General features: G+C 40.1%; 1 protein-coding gene across 2 annotated transcripts in view; it reads right to left on the bottom strand.

Moving 5' to 3' along the window:
• The window catches only part of shisa7b (shisa family member 7), a 51,867-nt gene that overhangs the window by 25,012 nt on the left and 4,961 nt on the right, over positions 1-21,894 (bottom strand). For both annotated transcript variants that reach the window (XM_084918912.1, XM_084918913.1), the window contains exon 3: positions 2,670-5,742. In XM_084918912.1, the coding sequence (XP_084775038.1) occupies positions 2,670-3,082 (413 nt within the window). In that variant the 5' untranslated portion in view covers positions 3,083-5,742. The remainder of the gene's footprint in view (positions 1-2,669; positions 5,743-21,894) is intronic.

The raw sequence follows: 21,894 nt of genomic DNA, 5'->3' as shown, positions 1-21,894 counted from the left end.
TAGGACAACTGTCAGAAAAAAAAGGGTCATGCTGGGTCCATTTAATGGATCAACTGGTCAAATACTGGACATTTTTTTTAAAACTGTGATCAAGCTTATTTTAATTCTACTCGGGTATATTTGCAGTTGCAGTATAATCCTGCAGTTGCTGTATTGTGTAGTTAAAGTTTTACATAGGTGCATCCCAGGCTAGGCCCTAGGCTCAGGCTTTGGGGCCCCATTATACAGTGCCATCGCCAAAGCTCTGTAGCATTTATGCCTGCATGTAGGGTGCTATTGTCGCCACTCAGACAAAACCTCCACATCAGTGCTGATGTAGGAGGAGAAAAAGTCAAAAGCTGAAGCAAAGAAATCACATTTTTGTCCAAAGTCTCCTTTTTTCAAACTGTGATGGTACCGGCACAAACCGTGTGAGGTTACAAAAACTGAGAGGTGCACAACTGAGCACAACACCACCAAAGCGGAGGATGTGACATCACTGTTGTCTTGCCTTGTCATTTGCTGGGAGGAGAGTGGCAACATAACAGTCACATTAGGGTTATGTGGTTCTACATTAGGTGTGGATGCAGTAGTGGGAGGTTTTTGTTACTGCTTTTGAACTGGATTTGAAGCCTTTCATGGACTTCCCCTGACTGAGATATTACCTTTATTGTTGCAGGACCTCTCTGAGCACTCCGAGCTAAAACTCGTCGTCTCAAAGGCGATAAATGTTTTAGGTAAATCCTGCATTTGTTCTGTGGAGAGCTTTTTGGGCTCGCAGAGTAGCGCAAAGGAAAACGTAGAACTGAGCTCTGTCTTCACTGCAGCGCTTCGTGCTGCTTTCTTGTGCCTGAATGTAGCTGCTGTTGATAGTCGTAGCGTGTGGCTCGCCAACACACATCTGACTTAGAGCTGATTATACGTTGCTTAGCAACAGCAAGACGCCTCTCAGTGAAAAATATGAGCTTCTGTGAGATGAAGATCTGAGCTGAAGGAGGGGAATCATGATGTGCCTCGCTTTTATGGCATCCAGAGTGATCAAGCCATCACATTGATGGATGTAAATTAGGGCGATAAAAAGATCCGCAGGCCTTCGACGACGAGCAAAACTTCAGCACAGCGGAAGATATAAAACAAGGAAAATTGTGATATTTCAACTACATTTTTATTAACAGCCATTTACGTTCATGTAATCTGATGCTTCTGTCTAGAATTTACTTTTTTTAATTCACATTTTGTTTGTCAACTTAACCCCAGAACTAAAAATGCCTGAACAGCTGCTAAGAATTTAATTTCTGACCCGATTGTGGAATATGAGTTATGTCAGCTGTAGAAGAATTGGATGCTTCTCTTGGTACCATGACAAAACACATGTTGATGCTTTAACAGCTCACTCTGCTGACCTGCTATTCCTAATGGAGTATAGTTTTTCAAAACAGATTAAAATAGTTTGGATTAGAGATACACTGATCCAAGCTTTTGTGCTCTGATACATTATCGAGACCTTGGCTTCAGCCCCACAGATTGGCCTCGTTTTGACCGATATCGGATCCAACTATCACACTGTTGCATCCACAATTTTCAACTCTGGAACAGTTACAAAAATGTATCTAATGTAAAATATATATAGATATTTGGAATGATTTTAGCTGACAAAAATGTGTTTCCATGTCCAAAGATTTCATTTTAGGTTACCTTAATAATTTAGCACTTATCCTCCTTTCCTGCTCAAACAATGAACGATGTATTTACGTGTCCTGTAATTCTAGTTAGCTCATACTGATGTCTCATCCAGTAACATTTCTTTGACATAATTATAGACTGTATATAAAGGATGGATGTAGGCATTGTGATATGACTCAGTGGTTGGTGAAGTCCCGTACTGAAGCTTTGAGTTCAGCTTTTTGACCGTCAGTGTCTGCTTTCAAATAAAGACATTACAGTCATGGGATAATTCTGACTAAGGACACTGCGTGCTCATACAGCACACATGGGCTAAACCCCATTCCATTCCTATTTGATTACAGAGAGTGTAAAATGTGAATGCAGCTTCCTAGTCTGAAAAATAAAGCCAACATAGACGTATAAAAGTCACTAAGATTTTTCAAATTTGGAACCATTCTACTAAAACTTATGGAGTTTAGCACAATTCAGCACAACATGCATCATGTTTCAGCTGAGTAGTTCAAAATGTGGCCGTATACTTTTTCCAAATTATTAAGAACCCCTGAGAAAACTGTTACCTGACTCTGTCATAAAGCACAGCCTTCTTTACTGTTCACATGACTCTAACATGGGACAATAATTTACCAAATGGCCATGTAATAAAAAACCACTTCAAGCTAGAAAATGAGATTATAAACTCATTTGGAAAAGTTTTACTAACTAGTTAAAAATCAAGTGAGTTGCGATAATTTTTCCATAGATTTTTACAACAGCTAACTTCTCTCTGCAGTTACAAGAGTCTCCCCCTGCTGGAGCTAAGAGAGAATGCAGGTTTAAAGCGCCGCCATTGCATCGGCTTTGTGTTTAAAACGCCTCGACTTTGTTCATCTTTAATATTAATTTTATGGACATTAGTTAAAAGTTCTCACAACTAAAAGAGCCCACATACAGAAACATGTTCCATTAGCTTTTAAGACTTAACAAAAACAGTGATAAACACTACACAGAATTTCTGACAACATTACTTGCACAGGTCCACATCCACCAGCTGTCTCGGGGCTGGAGCCACCTGGGCCGCACCGAGCGGAGGCTTCAGTGCTGCTGTTACGTTCCTTGGCAACATGGTCTGAGGGAGGGGCTTTGGTGGCAGCTCAGCCATGACCGGTGGATCATCCCCGTCCTCCACCTCTGCCGCTTTTGGCGGCACTTTGGGTCCGGCAGGCAGCCGTGGGAGTGGCGGCTTGTAGCCCGTCAGGAGGAACAAGGTGGTACTCGTTTTACCAGCAGCGGCAGAGCCGCCCCTGCCGGTCAGAGTCCTGATATCACCATCGACAGCGCGTCGCCGAGTGGTGATGGTTACAGTGGAAACAGCGAGGCAGGAGAAAAGCAAGAGGATAAGGGATAAGCAAAGCATCCCCTTTAATATTTTAGACGTCATTGTTTTATCACAAAGTTCTCGAGCCAAAAAAGTCACAAACAGCTTCAAATGTCAGCGAGATCCTCCAAAAAAAACCTCCATTACGAAAAGTTTTATCTGCAGTCTGATGAACTAATTCCTTGGGTTGGATTTCAGCAGATTCACGTTGTTCGAGCAGTGTTTCATGAATGCGTTTGGCGTGTCACTCCGTCATCTGAATGTAAACATTTCCCTCTGAATACAAATCCTTCCCATAAGCAGCGTTTGTAAACATTGAGGTCTTTTAGAGTTTTTTAGGCCCTATGCGATGTGTCTGTACAATGGCTGTAGACCTAAAGTAATCTAACTTAAAACTGATTAGAAATAGAGAATAATGTGGGTTTGTTTTATGGCAGCAGGTATTAAATGTTTAATTTTGGTCTGTCGGTCGACAAAGTGCCGTTTTACAGTCCGTTGGCCAAAAATCTTCAAAACAGGCAGTATTGAGACGTTTTCTGTAAACAAAATGAGTATGAAAAACTGTAAACTCGTTGTATAATGACTCGTCCAGAAGAAGAGTCCTATGTCTCTGAATGCAGGGTGTTCTGGGAGCTGTTTATGGCACAAAAGTCATGTAAGAAACTGCAATGGAAACTGTGGTCTGTAAACACTTAGCGCTGAATGTAAACTTTGTATTCAATGAGCTCTGACAGACGCTGGGTGTATTCTTCTCGGAGTTTGGCACTTCTGTTGTCCTGGTGGAGAACTAATGTGTGAAAATTATACATGGAAATGAAATCAAATTAAACATCGAGCTCCGTGTGTCTCGTGTCTGTAAACAACAGTGCTGGCAGCTTTAGAGATCTCAGCTCTGTTTGGTGAACAAGCTGAGAGGAAGTCCGTGTAAATTTGGCACAAGCTGTTACTTAAACTTCTCTTACACCACGCTCACAGTTTGCCCAATAAACCAAATCTCCCTTTCAAAGAATTTAGAGGAAGAGGAGCAGTAAAGGTCAGTATGCTTGAAATTTTGGTTTCGAACAATGGAACGGTGAATTTATGAGTCGTGGGCTGTGAGCGCGACTAATAAAGGTACTATCACTGACGGCATTAAGCAGCATCAAATCTATAAGAAAAAAGTCCTTCCAGCAGCTACCGGAGGACAGACATCAGTTCATTAAGCGAGCGTGTCAAGGCATTCACAAAAGAGTGATCGATGGCGAGGATCTGGTGGATGAATTACAGGAAGAGACGACAGAACAAAGCGAGGATCTATGTGCGTTTGATACCCTCGCGCGAGTGTCTTTGCTCTGAATTTAGCTTGGCCCAGCAGAAGAGGACGAAGGAGGGCTTGGGCCCGGTTCTAGCAGGGCAGCGAGGTTCTGCCCACAGAACAGACATGAAACTGTCCGGATTCATCCGTCAACACAGAGGAACGCAGGGTGATGACGGGAACTCGACACGGCCACTGCCACGCTTGACACCGCAGGCTGTGCGATCTAAAAACACGCAGGTAGAAAAAACTTACAAAGCCACTCTTTCATCCAAAGGAATGAAATTTCGGGTCACTAGCAGTTTCTTCATCGACTCCCTGAATGTGTGTGTGCGTGCACCGACGTGACTGAGGATCACTTTGTTGTAGAAACCTTCAACATCGTGAGCTCTGTAAATGTATTCGTATGGCTGGTGTTCAGTATGGCTTTAGGTTATGTTCTTTTTTGTTTTTTTAAATATCTTTACAAATTTGATTTCCTTCCACAAAAAATGAAAGTACAGTGAAAGGTTTTAAATTGCATGTTTTTAATAGAATAAAAGGAAGAACACAAAAAAGGTTTAAGAGGTCACTGGGAGTAGATAAAGGGGGCTTTTTAGGTTGTTCGGCGCGGCGTAATCAAGAGCCACGTGTGGAAGAAAAAGAAGACGACAAAAGGGCGAGAGGCCTCTCTCGTAGAAGCGACTGGAAGAAGGAGATAGGCAAAGTGTCAACAGTGTTTCACAGCGCAGACTGAAACGACGGCGTACCTCCGAGCCTTTGAGATAGCAGCAGCGGTGGCGGTGCCTCTGTTTATCTGTTTGACGTGGCTCGTGTTGCCTGTCAGTCAAACGCCGTCAGAGTTATCACAGCTTACCACACGCCTCCTCTGCTATGCATAACCATGAGCAGACCGACAGCTGGAGGATTTGTCTATAAAGCACTTTGAACCAATAATGCACTGATCGCCGCCCCAGTGAGAAAAATCACGAAGTTCTAACATTAAAAGCAGCAAACACCGACCAAACGGAATGAATATATAAACTTTTACAGACGTTATCTTGAAATTCAATGTGGTTTTAATGGGACGTTGGATGTTTTAATGTATTTGTGGGTGATGTGTCCAAAGCTGGGTGACTAAATAAACTCTTTATATAAAGAGTTGTAGGTTTTTTTGCTTCTTCTCTTGACACAGTCGGTTTGGCACCTGGTTTTGGTCGTGATTGGAACAAAAGAGCAGTCAGAAATCGTGATTCCAACCACATAAAAATAAAAAGAGTGGAAAAGGAGCAGGAAGTGTTCAGAGCCTCGGCTCTGAAAACAGCTGAGAAAGTCCTCCAGGAAAACCTCCACTTGGCACAGGGACGGTCCGGATCAGATCCTTTACTCTGTTTCTTCAAGTCTTCCCGTCTCTCACAGGTTCGCGTCCACTTCTTCACCAGCTTTCACACTGCAACATAAGAACAGGAAACACAGGGTGTTTGTAAGAAGTTTTGCTGAGCTGGCTGTTACTGGTGCAGCGTTTCCACAGAGATATACTCAACTTATGGTGGGGGATGGGCATGCTGTGAAAGGATGCTTTCAGAATTAAACCAAGTTGTTTGTGCTTAATAAATAACTGGCCAAGCTAATCAAGTTGCATTCCACGTTCATAGACTGCAGCTGGCAGTCCTCGCTCTGCTCTGCAGCCTTGCCACATGAACCAGCGCTCCACCTGCTGCAAGTTCTGGTTAGGATGACCTTCACTGCAAAACAAGAACTACTACTACAGTCTGACCACGGGAAGAGAGCAGCACAGCAGCAACGTGGCAGCAGGTTAACTTAACACAGCAAGAGAGAGACACTTCATCTATGTATTTAATAGTGACTGAACTAATATTACTATATTATTAACTATATTAGTAATATTAGGGTTTGGTGACATGTTTAAAATTTGTCTGTTTCCAACCAGAATTTGCTGTTATACTTGTGAGGTGTGTGCACCGAGCAAAGCAGAAGCCACATTACCTACTTTATTTTGGTTTTAATTTGGAGTAAACAACTGTTTTTCTTTTTGGTTGTGCTAGCTTGTCTCCTCTGCTTTGCTCTCTGTTTCACCATGTGCATAAGCTCCTCCCCCTACACAGAGCGAAAGACCAACACTGGGAACAGGAGGAAAAAAACTTTTAGCCCCCCCCCCAAAAAAGCCTGCCAACATACTGTATCAAAGTATGGTACGGCAGCTGCACTAAGGCGGACAGAGCGAGACTTCAGCGTGTAGTCAAGGCAGCACAGAAGATCATCGGCTGCTCTCTCCCCTCCCTGATGGGCATTTATTCTTCCCGCTGCCTCAGCAGAGCAGCAAACATCATCAAAGACAGCTCCCACCCTGGTTTTAACCTGTTCAGCCTGCTTCCCTCAGGGAAGCGCTACAGGTGCATCAACACAAAGACCCACAGACTCAAGAACAGTTTCTTCCCAAAGGCCATAACCACCCTTAACTCATACACGCACCGATAACACAGTCCCACCCCTCCATTTTCCCATTTCCCCCTATAAACCACCACTGTGCAATACCATGTTCTATGTGCAATAACCCGAACTGTATATACATAACACTATTTATTTACATATTTACTTTTTTACATCAGATTGTATATTTTTACATTTCATACATTTTTTTCTGTTAATACTGCTCATATGTATATAGTGCTGCAGAACTGTTGGAGATGCTCTGTATCTCACTGAACAACTGTATAGTGACAATAAAGGCATTCTATTCTATTCTATTCTATTTTATTCTATTCTATATTGTCAAAACAAGGCCACAGCTCATTTAAAATGACCACTCCTGGTCTGAAATGTTTACACGATGGAGGGGTTAATGCTGCACACCTTTTTCTTCTGTTCAATAGGAGATTTTGAGACTGGCTTTGTTACTTCCTGTGTCAAGAAACAAAACCCTAGAATTTAAGTTGAGATTGAATTTAGGCAGGAAATCCATTATTAGGGCAACTGCGAAACAAGCCAGGAGGAGTATTTCCTATACTACTCTTGCATTGAGTACAGCTTCTTGACACTGAAACTGTGCTCAACTGAAGGAGCTACAGCACACAAACATACACAAAAAACATCAGCTGACAGAGGAGATGGGAGCAGCTGTGATGTGACTTTGATAAAAAAGAGAGCAGATGACATGACAGATGCCATATGGACTCATTTGACAGAAGGACAGAGGAAAGACAGACCACAGATGTGTGTGTCTGTGTGTGTGTGTTTGTGTGTGTGTGTGTGTGTGTGTGTGTGTTCTGTTTGCAAAATGAGGCCTGCAGTGTTGGGAGTGGGAGGCATGCGTAAGAGCGCTCTCAGGAAAAAAAAAAAAAAATCTAACGCACCCTCATTTTCTTGCTCTTAATTAATGTTTGTAGTTTACACTTAAATCTGCTCTGACTGACATTTATTTCCTGTGACATCACATAAAGTCTACAGTCATCTTGTTTAAAAAAAACATGCAAGTTTCATAAAAACATGGCATCATAATGCAGTGACAAACTAATGTAAAGCAACAAACGAACAGATATTATTTAGGTTATTCAATGCATCAGCTATTCTTCATATGTACATGCAACAAATCTCCGATCTGGGAATCGAGGATCATTATATTGTCCTACTTCATAGAACTGTCAGAGCAGGAGCAGAGAGCAGAAATGAAGGTGGAGAATTAAATGTCTCTACGGGGCTGTGGATGAGGAGCTTAATGGCCAAACTGTCCCTGAGAAGTATTTTCTTAGGTTTTATTTTAAGTTATCAAAGTGTTTAAAGTATTTAAATCAACTAAAGCCTAAATGTGTTTTACTTTCAAAAAAAGAAGAAGAAAGAAACAGTATTAAGGGTTTTTCTTCACTGGGTCAGTGTCTGGCTGCACTGGATGCAACTCAGGGGTTAGAATAAGGATGAAGTCACTTAATGATGCAACAACATTTTCTATTACAGGAAGGGAGCAAAATATTGAAAAAAAAACTGATAGAACAAACAAAACAAGAGTTAAAATAGAAAATTTCATCCAGTTTTATTTTCTCCTTGAAAGCAAAGGCAGCTTTTATTCTAATCAGTTCATTCATTTATAACCCGGTGTGCTGCTATCTACAGTTATTCCACTAGGAAATGATTTAAATATATTTTGGATCTCAGTGTTTAAGTGAATGGACAGCAAATATTAGTCTTCATAATCCACAGAAAAAATAATGACAGATCAGGTATTGTTTTCTTAATTTATACACGTGCGTGTATCCATCTGTAATAAAGAAAAATCACTCTGGGGTCACACCAGGAACAATTCCAGCATATTAATAACTATTTGCTGCGGCGAACTCTTGTTTATAACACAGCTTAGAATAAAAACCTTAACTTCTGTAATTAGAAGCCCCAAATTACTCTGGCACCTCCGAAATCAAAATCCTGGCACTTTGCCTGACATATGCTACTACATGCCTCACAATGAAAACGTACACTGCTGTACAGCACGGTTAAATGAGAGAGGAAAATATCTGACTAGTCCAAAAGTGTGAAGACTTAAAATTGGGTTAAAAAATCGGCGTATAATAGAAAAGAGGTCTTGCTAACTACTAAAACATCTTTGTTTCAATAGTTAGCTGCTGACTAACCAGGACGCCAACTTTTAATTTGTAGAGTCAAGTAGTAGAATCGATTCACTCCCTTCTGGAGAAGCTTCATTAATAATTTGCCTTTTACAGTTAGATTACCAACTCTGAGACTTTGTTTGTAATACTTTGTGATCTTCCCTGAGGAAGACCGACTCCACATTAATTTGCAGGATGAACAATCCAATAGAGAAACAGGCAAAAGTGCAGTAAACACTTCAGAAGGTTGCACACAAGGAAACATGAAAGCTGGCTGCAAAGCTTGAGTAACAAAAAAGAGAAAAGAAAGGAGAACATCTGCAGGTATGAATACTGAGGACACTAATCCAACCCACTGAAGTGTAAGAAAAAATTAGATTTCAGAATAAAACAGGAAGCAGAACTGAATAATCAGTTCTCCAAACATTAAAGAAATGTTCTTCCACACTTCTATTACCTCCTTTAGCAGAGGATACACTGGAGCATCGTTCATGAGATGGAAAGGAGATAATTAAATTCCATAATAGCAGCACACCCTCTGACCAGAAAGAACAAATAAAAAAGTGGGACAAATCATGTACATGCTACTTATAGATGCATTTGCACTTCATGCCATAACCTGCAGATATGTTTTAGACTTCACTAACAGGCTGTTAAACCCTCAGCTGAACTCGGCTGAAATCAAACCTGCCTTTTATTGAGATGTCACATTGTGTGAAGAGGATAGATTTAAGTTCCACATGTGAGTTTAACAAAGTGTGTTTAAGGTTTAAGGTGTATAATTCAGTTTCCATTAGTAATAGCCATTCATGGATTACAGCTGTTAGGACCATCATGATTTAATTTTTACTTTGGGTCAGCTTGGAGAAACGATGGATGGAGGGAATTTTAGTTCAGTCATAGAAATCCTAAACAAGGAAGAGAAAAAGAATTACACTGGATCACATCTCTGGAAGGAAAAAAAAATTAGAAAATACAATTTATATTACTGTCCTCCTTCACACCCTTCCATCACCTCATGACATTTGATCAAGTTTTGATGCTCAATCATCCAGGTAAGAAAATCCCAGAAAGTTGATTCTGACTTGGATGAGTGACAAAATGTTTCTTCTACTGAAAACACAACGTCTGAGATAAAGTGGTTAGAAAAAAGGAGTCAAGCCAGGATTGTACTACTGCAAGCCTGAGTGACATAAACATCATGATCAGACTGCTCGGGTGTCGTGGACCTGACATGTAGTTACAATTGTGGAGCACGTCGGGTTCCAGAGTAGGGTATGCCATAGGGTTCAGACGGGTTTGCGGGAAATAACTAAACACAAAAGTCCTGACCTAACTCATTTTTAGGTTACTCTCTTAATTCAAACTCTGTGAAAATACCTCCATTGTTTCATTTCTATATCTGACTGTTGCTTCTTTCTGGAGCAAAGAAAAATGAGATCAGCAGCAGGACAAGAATCAGTCCCCAGAGAAACAACAATACCTACAGCCAACAAAAGCTCCAAAGGCAAAACAAGCAACAGTGAAAAAAGAAGAAGAGGAAAAATAGAATAAATATAAATAAAAATAGAAATTATTAAATATAAAAGGTTGAAGAGAAAAGTATAAGAGAACAGGATGTTCCAGGGTTAGGGTTAGAGCTGACAGGAACTATTTCTTGAGTCACAGTAACCTCAATAACGCCGTCCTCTCTGCTGGAAAGTTCTGGGCGCTCTGCTGCCCTGACAGCCTGGCTTCACATCAGCGTGCCTCGACCCTCCGGGGGCTTTTCCGACTCGCTTCCTCAGATGTTGTAATTAAGAAGCCTCCGCTGACAAATAGTTTGACTTCCACTGGCTTTCTAGGCAGTAAGAGTATTAATTCAATAATAAAAAATCAAAATCTGTAAAAATGTGCGCACAAATAAAGATGTCCAGACTTCATGGATTAACATGGAGGGGTTAACACTGCGCTCTTCTCCGGGAAGTCAAAGTGAGGGGATTTGAAATTCATTGCGAGCGTGTTTATCAAAGGATATGCTGCTTGTTATTGTGCATTAATCTGTGATTAAGGGTCAAATTTGCAGTGAAAGAGCGGTCAGGAATATAATGCAACATAAGGAAATGGCTCTAAAATGTCCTGTGTGCCCTGTTTAAACCTCCTAATGAAACATTTCCTACAATACACGGCAGATAAATGATTCCAAACAGGAAATCAGAGCAGCATTAAAGCAGCCAAACACACACGCTATTAAAAAATTAGGACCTTTGTTCCATCTTCCAGCCACGCGGCGACCTCTCTGCCCACCGTGTCTTCCTATCTTCCTGTATGTGCCCGAGCCACTCTTGTTCTACCTGCCTCTGTGTGCGAATCTGTCCATCTGCATAGACCCCTGCTGGTCTCCCTGCTTTTCCTGTCCTCCTGCTGATCTCGGCCATTCGTCTTGCTGTGTGTGGTGCACACATGTATGGATTTGTCCTGCTGCCTGTATACCTGCAGCGCTGCCTCCCTGCCAAGAGTGCACGCCAGAATACTAACATAGTGGATGGTGTAGTACAGCTGTGTCCCATTTACATCCTGCACACTAAAATATGCAGTATGTATAATTTATATAACAGTTTCTATGTGGATGCAGTGCACTGTTTAGCAGCAGTGGGTGATATGACAGGAAGCAGGGAGGAACATCACCTGCAGCTTAAGCTTTAAACTCCTATCAGGATGCCGGTTTGGTAAATTATCCCCCAAATTTTTATCTTTTAAGATCTGAAATAAACTGAAGCTGCGATAAAAACGTTATAAGATAGAATGTGATTCTCTAACAAGGGACTCCATCCCTATTGTATTGTGCTAGCAGGGAATGATTTCTGATTTTCAAAGGCAATGTTTTTAATTAATCTTGCTGTTTTAAGCGCCCTTCAGTAGCTCCTTTATTTCCTTCATGCAGTGAATTATGGGAAACTATTGTACATCGATATTAGACTCATAACTACAAGAGAAAAGTGCCGTCAAGTGTAACTGGTTTGGCATTAATATGAAGTAGTGAATTTTACCTTCGACTTAGAATTTAGTTTTAGTAAAGTACTATAATAATCTATCAGAATCTTTAATATTCTACTCTAATCTTTTCCAATAGATTAGATGAAACGTTATTAATCCCTCGGGTGGGTTCCTCCGGGAAATTCAGTAATTTCAATAAACATTATCTACAGTAATTTATGCCAACTGCTGTAATCCTGAAGAAAATGTACTTCAAAATGCAGTTATTTTAAGCACCCTGTGTTACAAAACCTAAATGTATGAGTAATGCCTCCCTGAGTGATGCAAACATTCAGAGGCGTGGTGCCAGTCTGTCGACTCTCGGCCATATTGTGCTTCATTTACCATGAACCAGATAACCTATAGTTCAGTAGGCACATATGGAGCACTTAATCCCCGGTCACAGGGCGATATGAGGTCTCCAGCCCTCACAGGAGAACAAAGTCATTCTCATGCAGCCAAACTTTATTTTAAAAAATGAATCCAGGCATTTGTATTTTCCTTTTGAATCTTTACAGGATGCATTCAGACCATCTTTCAGAGTCCCTATGATGCAACTGTACATGGACAATTGTTGAAAGTGATCATATCAGAGCTGCAGTAAGATATCAGTTGGATGTTTTCTGGACAAAAATCAGGAAATGAGATGACATTTAACCTGCTGATGTTAAACTTTGGTGCCACATCGATTTCGTGCTGGCTAAATGTGCAGAATAGAGCAAAGACATGCAAGCACCACACTTTATATTGATGGTTCATCTGCTCAGCAACAAAAAAACAACCCAAACAAAACAAACCTGACAGTATTTGCTACTGGCTGTCATTTTAAACACTGATATTAGCCACTTGGCCCAAACTCTGTCATGAGCATCACTTTGCCAAAGGATACTGTGAGCTGTTTTAGATACCTGCAGCTTTCTGTGTGTTCTGACTGCAGAAACCAGCCCTGTAGGAGAACATTTACCTTCTGAGCAGCCCTGAACAAAAAAGGGAGCAGGGAGCTGAGTTAAACCAATCTCAAGTTTGAAGCAAGTAATAAGAGACCAAATTAATAGGACAGAAGAATAGATTTAGATAGATAGCATCCCTACAGCCTGAAACCATCAGCTATAAACATAATCTGAGGTTATGATATGTAACCAATGTTCCCTCAGTTGTTGTTCTAACTTAGAACAGACGTCTTAATCAAAGCTGTTGTAAAATATCACTTCATCCAAAGTCAAACAATCCAAGAGCCATCTTGAAACAACTGAATTCCCTCATTTTGGTACTTATGTTATAGGATGAGCTAAACGAGCATGTCAGTGGGGACTGGGGCATCCATCTGGTGGCTCACACACTGCACACAGGCTCCAAGAACCAATTACAAGGGCTGTTCCTTCAAACATTCCTGCCCTGATTTCCTGCAGTGGCAAAAAATTAGCAAAAACCCAGGCAAGAAAATAGACTCATGAACAGAAGCCATACAAACTCTACAAAAACGAGCCACGGTTTGCAAGCAGGACCCGCCTGCTGTGAGGCAACAGTGATAACCGCTGAGCCACCACGCTGAGATCGATCAGATAAAAAAATCAGATCCAAGAACACGGAAAACATGGAAAACTTGCATCCAGAAACAGAAATCAATAGATTGAAAGTTGTGGGAATTTCATGAACTGCTGTGAGACAGCGATAGTTATAAGCATATCATTTTGTGTTATGTATCAACACACACAAATACTTAAGCACTGATGGCTGCATCTGCCTCCAGCTTACAGTATGTGTGTATATGTCCCTGTATGTCTGTCCCGCTGCTTCATGCCTGCCTGACTTCCTCCTTTGCAGAAACACACAAGCTTTAAAGACACAGACGCTCCCTGACAGGCAACGAGTTAGTGCAGCAGACCCCCGCTCCACCTCCCCACAACACACACATGTGCACACACTCCATCTCTCCTCTTCATCCCTCCATCCATTCACTCCCTCCCTCTCAGGCAGTGCGTGGGCTGAAGCACCTCACTCAGAATAGCACTGCAGCATTGAAAAGAGAGAAAGCAAGAAAAAGAAAAAAACAAGAGGACAAGAAGAAGAAAAATAACGACTTTTGTTCCTGTTATTATCTGGATCGTCTTTTTTGTGTGTTTTCTGCAACGGTTTCAGTCAGTTCCGCTGACTTAGGTCCATATCAACCATGTCGGTCGGCTGTCATCTCTCAGGAGTTTTTTTTATAAATATATATACATGATTCCTTTTTCTCATTCACTGTCTTCTTCCTCCACCTCCTCCTCCCTCCTCTTCTCCCATCCATCTTCACTAGTTTCACATCATTCTCGTTCCCTTTTTTACACCATCTCCCTTTAACTCCTCTGCCTCCCCCCCCAATCTTCTCCCTTTCCTCCCACCATTCACTACACTTCTGTCTCTCTGAAGCCTGATGGGAAAAGTTCCAGTGCATGAGGGCATGCAGCCGCAGAAACAGGAGCAATATGGTTCAGTATCGCAATGTGGGCTGGGGCGAAGCTGGCAGAGCCGTCGCTGCAGTGAACTCGGGCCATAAAGGTCAGTGCACTGCCCTTGTGATGCAGCAGTGGAATAAAACTGGTTTAAAAATAAAATCCATTAATGTAGCCTAGTTTTCAGATGATAACACGGAGTCGGGAGTATTATGAGAGACTCATGCTTCCATTAACTCTCATCGCAATGACACAACATAATGTTATAATGATTTATTTCAGAGCTGAGTAATCTAGTGTTTGGTGGGCTGATCCACTACAACACAGTTTAACAAAGCATATTTAGACCTGGAAAATACAAACAGAGCACACTCGGGTCGATAACTGTGAGATTTAGTTTCATTTTACAGGCAGCACATAACTTTAATGAAACTTTATTTAACTTCTGGCATTTGACTCCAGGAATCAGCTTCAAACACTCCACACACAGCTCTACCTGCTGTTTATGAGGGGCATCCTATCAGAAGACAGCTGGCTTAAAGGGGAGGAGCTAAAACTTAGAGTTTTAGAGAATGAACTGAAGGATAGAACCATTTTGAACTGTAAAAGAACACGCTATTAGCACTATTAGCACATGCTATTACAATCAGGAAATGTATTGCTTATTACAAACTACAGCTCACAGCTTCATTTCCAAGAAGAAAACATGCCTGTACGGATGATGTGAAAATTGCCTTTGTCACTTTTGTTTTTTGCCTGAAACTTCAGCCTTTGTAGTGCGACTGTTAGCCCAGCTGCACTGTTATCCAATTCTTTTTCAAAACTACCGTGACTAAAACGCTGCATTTAGAGAGTCCTTGAGTTCGGAAACACCCGACCAAAGGCTGTGATGATCATGACTCAGTTTCCAAATGCATCTTCGTTGTGGGCGTGTTATACATTCAAGTATCCTAAAACTTCTCTATGACCGGATCAACTCCCCCTCAGACAAGAGCAGCCAAACATTTAAACGTCACTTTACAAACTAGCAATGGAAAAGTCTCATCGGGCGTATCAGAACTTTACTTTTCATTATTCTATATTTTTAAGAGGAAAAATGCAATCTATATTGATTGCATTTCTCATACGTGCTGTATACAAATTAACGTTCTTGAGCAACAAACTTCAACAGAACTGCATTGAATTAAAAGCTAATCACTAAATCCAGCCCTGCTCTGAACAGGAACTTGTGACTGACAGTTCCTACAGCTAAACAATCAGCTGCCTAATAGATACTTACAATCATTAAGCCATTTATATATAATTAAGTCGCCTCTGTGTGTGGGCGTATGCTGCTATAATGACTAGCACACCTGGCACAGAGAGATGAACTACTGTGTTTCTCTCTGTCTTATGGACATTTGCGTTTCCATATTTACATGCAAAACACTGTCAGCACTGACTCTGGAGACGTGTTTCCACACTTTTAAATATTTTATTCTCCTCACCGTTGTTACAAAGAGAAGTGTTTCTCTCTTTCTGTGCCGCAGCATGTAAGAGGAGTAAAAAACATAAACAACAGGAAATGCATTGAGTCCATTTAGGTAAGGGGACATGGACTTGTGATAACTATATGTGGAACAATCAATCAAGCCTACATGTGTGTCAGTCACTCCACAAAGATACATTTTAGCATTAGGAAAACCTGATCTATGAATCATAAAGTCTAAATGATTTCCTTTGTCTCACTTTAAGTGATATTTGGTGAAATTCATTCATTTCTAAAGTTCTGCACAGGAACACAAATCCTGTTCATTCACTGTGGTCCACTTTCACAGAGTCGCTGTATATCTTCGTGCCCCAGTTCCTCGGGACACACACCATGAAAATGCCACTTCCTAACATAAAGGGACTAGCTCACAGTGTTTGGGAGTTTCTGAGGTACTCCATCCAGGATAAACGATTTTCATCAGGGCCTGAGACGCTGATAAAGACTTGATACGTGTTGGTCTGTCTTGCTTGCTGAATTGCTTGAGGTATACATTTATTTTTTACATGTTTTAAATTCGTAGCGGGTGTTAGAGCACCTGTTGGATAAGCCTTTAGAGCCATATAGCATTTCCCTTTTCTCTTTTTTGCACAGTATTTGGATTAATTCCAACAGAACCTTGAAAAATGCATTGCATGCTTATCAAGCGAAGGTCCTGCAAGAGACAAAATCAATGCAGCAGAGATAAAATCCTGCCTTTTTGAGAAGTTAATGCTGAATAAACCAAATGAGATGTAGATGGAAATAATATTCCTGTTGTTTTCTTGATTAACTGATTCATTGTTTAGTCTATGATGAAGAACATTTTAGAAATTTTTACTTTTATTTATTCTATTTTGCTTTACTGAATTTATTGAACTATTTTACTTTAATGACACACTTAATTTTACTACATTCAGATTTTTGATTGGAATTTATCCTATTTTAGAAATCATTTTATTTTTATTATTGTTCTGATTTTTACATTCCAATATGTTTCATTTAGATTAGCGTATGCCCACTATTGTTTGATCTGTATATTTGTTAGTTGGTTGCTAGATGTAAGGTATTTGTAATAAGCTATTTCTTCCAGGACCTTGATGTCAGCTTTTCAGTTCGTACATGTTCTTATTAGTTTCCTAGAATATTTGCTTCACCTTCCTTTTAGCTTCTAGCTTTCAGGGATCAACCTCCTCAAGTACGACTTGACTTGTCTTTCAGATCCTCTCTGGACTCCTCCTGTCCTTAAGAGTTACTTTTTCCAGTAGGATCTTAACTCCCAATGAGTACACACCCGCATAGAGTACCAAGACTATTTGTACCAACACACACACAGTCACCATTTGGTTTGGCGTAATGGGCATGGCTGCCCTGGTAGTCAATCTACCACGGGCTTGCATAACACCATTTCTGTACAAGGCTGAAATTATCTATTCAGCCCTCTTTGTCTTTGCTTTGGCCCGAGGTCTCCTCAAGCATCCAGGCTACCAACACTGTAGTAAAAGTTGTTATTACTGGGTTCCTCTTCCCTTTGGATTTTTAGCAGTTTCTCCATTTTTAAGAGCTATTCTATTCTATCAACCTCCACAGCCTATCCACGCCTGGTATGTATCCTGATTCCCTCAGATTTTGGTATAGCTTTATTATGGTACCGGTGTTGTAGACACCTAGGTACTTGGCCAAAGACACGCTCATGGTCTGGTTTATTGCCACTAGCAGTGACAGGCTTCACTCGCATACAATATCATGCACAATTCAAGTTTTAAAGTTTTTATTTTGTAAAACTGAAAATTGGCTACGATGGTTTTACAAGATGTTATAGGTGCTTGAAGGCTGCAAATGGGTCATTTTAGCCCAATGGTAGGTGGTTGCTAGGCAACATGATAAAATCATGATATCTGATAGCGATAAGAACTTTCAGAGGCATAAGACGTACCTGTTGTTGCTCATCTATAAGTACCTTTTGATTTTAAAGCCACCTTATAGGAAAAAATAAAATTAATATTATCAAGCAACATTCTTCTAAGGATATATAATTAATTATAATATTTAAATATAATTATAAGGGATATTAAACTGTTGTTGTTGTTGTTATTATTGTTATTATTATTATTATTATTATTATTATTATTATTATTAATAATAATAATAATAATAATAATAATAATAATAATAAAAGTATAACAGTTATTATTATGGGATGCTGTATGCAAAAGTTCTTTTTTACATGATGCACTCAGTTTATTGCACCATATGCTCTCCTCATAACTGTGAAGCAGACAGTGACAGCCACTGTGAATGAGGAGAATAGTGAGACATCTCACAGATATCTCTCAGATTTATCCGCTTGTTACTCCCAAAGCTGCAGACCTGCGAAACCGCTCTGAATATTTTCCTCAAAAGATTATCGAGCATAATTAGTCAGTTGGATCTCGTCGATCTCCGTTCCCGCGCCATGGGAACAGAGGTGCAGTTTTTGCTGCGACGGTTTCAGAAGGCGTAAATTAAACATAATGTTTTGCTGTCACGTACATGCAGCAGTGGGATGTTTGCCACGCACGCCCATCTGCTGAAGGTGATGGATAGGACTTGGTGAAAAAAGAAATGAATAATTTTTTTTAAAAAATGGCCGCACGGAGCTGCACCTCCCTCACAGCCAACTGAAAGGTGTCGGCGCAGCGACTGGCTTTTTCAGTTCTCATTTAGCCAGTCGTACACAACTCGAGGCCTGAGTGCGATGACTAACCTCTTGGTAAATAATTTCAGTTTGAGCAGCTCAAACAGTGACACTGGCAAGCAGCTCTGACAAAACAAGTCAACAGACACTCTGCAACAACAATCACTTCTGCCAAGAGTCTCAGACCCGATGTTGTGGGAAGATACCAGAGAAAGTCAATACATGGATACAATTTGAGAGTTTCTCTGTGTGTGGAAGGCACTGTGGTTAACCCCCAAGCAACCAAGCGAAATTAGCTATTGGAGCCAATTATGCCCATATTGTATCAAAAAGAGAAAAGTACGGTAAGATGAGATGGGGATTCAAACCCTTATATTCTGGATTAACTGAAGGGTTTTCAATGAGTTTTTAGGAGTTTTTACACACAGTGATTCCTTTACCTATGATTTATTAATTTTGGTTTTCAATAATTTTTTTGACAACCACAAATTATACAAACAAGACAATTGTCATGGCTTTCCCGACCAGTTAATACCCTTTTAAATCTTTTAATTTTTAAACTTTTAAATCTTTTACTAGATTTTATTAAATTTGTTATTTTTTTATTAATTTTACTGCTGTTTTTGTCTTCTTAGCATATTTTGTATTTATCTAACTCTTCTGGTCTGTTAGTGCCTCTATCCTGTCTGTGCTTGTGCCCGATTTGTACCCTGTTATTGACTTATGTTGACTCTCCATATTACTGTGAAGCACTTTGGTGTGCCTTCGGGTTTTTAAATGTGCTATATAAATAAAATTGTATTGTATTGTATTGTAACTTTTTACAAACAAGGTATGTTTGAATTACAGTATGCTCACATCATGTTAACACCAAAATATAGATGCCCTGGTCACTCTGTAATACTTTTATCAACAGCAAATTAAAATTAATATACAGTGCTGTTTAAATCAATTAAAAAACATTTTTATGGATATTTGATGTTTTAAATATTGTGCATAAACACAAAAGCTTTTTCTGCAGGGTACTTTCAGCTTGCAATCCATAGATCACTGCAAAACATAATCTAGTGATCTGAAGTCCAATTACAATAACATCAAAGCCTATAAACAAATTATCTTAAATAACTCTTCATTATCGTGGGCATAGCTCCTGTAAAAAACAAAGAGAGGCTGTTAAAGCTTAATAAGTTAAGAAAATAATTTCAACTTATAGTATTGTATCCATTAGGGCTGTGCGATATGACCAAAATCTCATATCCCGATATAAAACATCTATCGTCCGATAACGATATAAATCACAAAAAATGTAATATTTTCTGTAAATTCTGTGAATCTCGGGTAGGTGAAGTGTTTACAGCTGGGCGTCGTGTACCTGGAGTCGAGTGTTTTAACCGATGCATGAAACTATACATTTTTAGACATAAGTTGTAACGGCCGCCGTTTTCTTTGTGAGTATTTATTACACGGCGTGTTCTGGGGAAAAGCCTGTTCTAACGTTTATTTTTTAGCACCTGACGACTCTTTTTTTGCTTCTCATCCGTCAATAATACTTTTTCACGTGATTCCGTTTATTTTGAAAAGTCTCAACAGGATCTTGAGCTTTATGTGGAAAATAAACAAGCGGACATGCGATGGTTTTATCGTCGTTGTTGCTAACGACAACCCATAAAAACAGGCGCTTGTCCGTCCGTAGTGTGGTTATATTAAATATAAGAGAAAGAGAGAACTTTAAGAAATGAATATAGCCACTACAGTGACCATCAAAACGATGAAAAAATATTGCCGTAAACAGTTTATTTTGCGACACCACGAAACAAACGATAGCGTAAAATGAAACGATAGACGTTTTTATATCGTCATCCGATATATATCGTTATATCGAACAGCCCTAGTATCCATGTTTTTTTCAGTTTCCTGTTACCGTCTGCAAAATGAGACATTTTTCCAGGAAATGCATTTACACATCAATTACAGAGGACATCAGAAACCTCATTAAATCTAGCAATTGTTGACAACAACTGCTTAATTTAGAACAAAGTCATATTCTCCCACACAAAAACACAAACTGTATTAGACGGTAAATATCATGGAGACCTTCTCAGTTCTTTTGATGTAGGGGAATATTAAATGAACCACACACTGTCAAATATAAATGGATAATATGACCTAAAATCTCCACTATATAATAATGAATTCACACTTTTTCATAACTCCATCCTGACCGTGTGTGTCTGATATGTCTACACTAGCCAATTATAACTGTGGCAGCCTCAAAATGTTGGGAAAGGATTGTGGGCATAACCTTGGATGTCTTCTAACTTTCACTCTGAGTGCTCATTTTACTCATTAGTATAGCTGATATCGTAGCACAGACATTATCTTAATGCGTAAGGTGATTTTGTCAGAGGACTCTGCCCACTGAAGCTTTGCATATTCCCGTCGATTACCGTCAAACCACCAGAGTGCACCAGCTCTACTTTTCAAGCATACCCTCTCCAACAACAACAGCTGCGTGGTATAGTTTTATTTCCCAGCCTGTAATGGGCTCGGGAAATCTGTTAAAGTCGCTCACACCTTTGGCCATTATCAGCGACCCAGCTTTTAACTGACTACGGGTTTTTATTTGAGGAAATGTGGTATTTCATTTAGTGGAAGATTGATAATGTCAGTGATTCACTGAATCTGATTTACAGTCCAGCCACTAGCATCTCACCACGATCTATTATGTTGGAGGCGGTTACTCTAATTCACAGAAACCTTGAGCCACTCATGCAAGGACAATATGCCAGATGAAAATAAGGTGCACACACTCTGAAGCTCTGCAGCTTTCATCCATTAGTCATCTCATCTAAAAATATTAGAAAAAAAAAAAAACAGAAAGTCACTTAAATCCATCAAAGTGTGAATAACAGGCCTTGTTCTACTTTGCCATTGCATAAGGGATGCGACTGACTCCAAATAACCTCCACAGACACTGAGTCTGCTCCACTGTCGGTCCCAGCTGATACGGGATCAGCCAGCACTGAGCCCAACCAGGACAGACACATGTCAGCGTTCACACTGTTAATTAAGACGTCTGCTTTGCACCATTTTTTCAGATAAAACTAATGAAGAGTATTATATGAAATATGCAATAGCCAAGAATGATACAGTTAAATATCACTCAACTTAAAACTAAAAATATGTGTTTAAACTAGCGCTGTCAGCGTTAATCTCGTTAAAGTGACGTTAACGCCATAACCGCATTAAAGCAGCAAGTCTCCGTTAGCGAGTTAGCATGGATCGCCCAGTGCGAGGGGCTGCTAACGCGCCAACCGCGCTAAAGCGTTGACACCATGCAGCCCCACAGCAC

Source organism: Perissodus microlepis, chromosome 22, assembly GCF_051167445.1.
Source record: "Perissodus microlepis isolate ML-2025 ecotype Zambia chromosome 22, ASM5116744v1, whole genome shotgun sequence".
In the NCBI taxonomy this organism is placed as follows: Eukaryota; Metazoa; Chordata; class Actinopteri; order Cichliformes; family Cichlidae; genus Perissodus; species Perissodus microlepis.
Note: the sequence above shows the minus strand (reverse complement) of the source record. Positions and strands in the feature narration are given on the sequence as shown.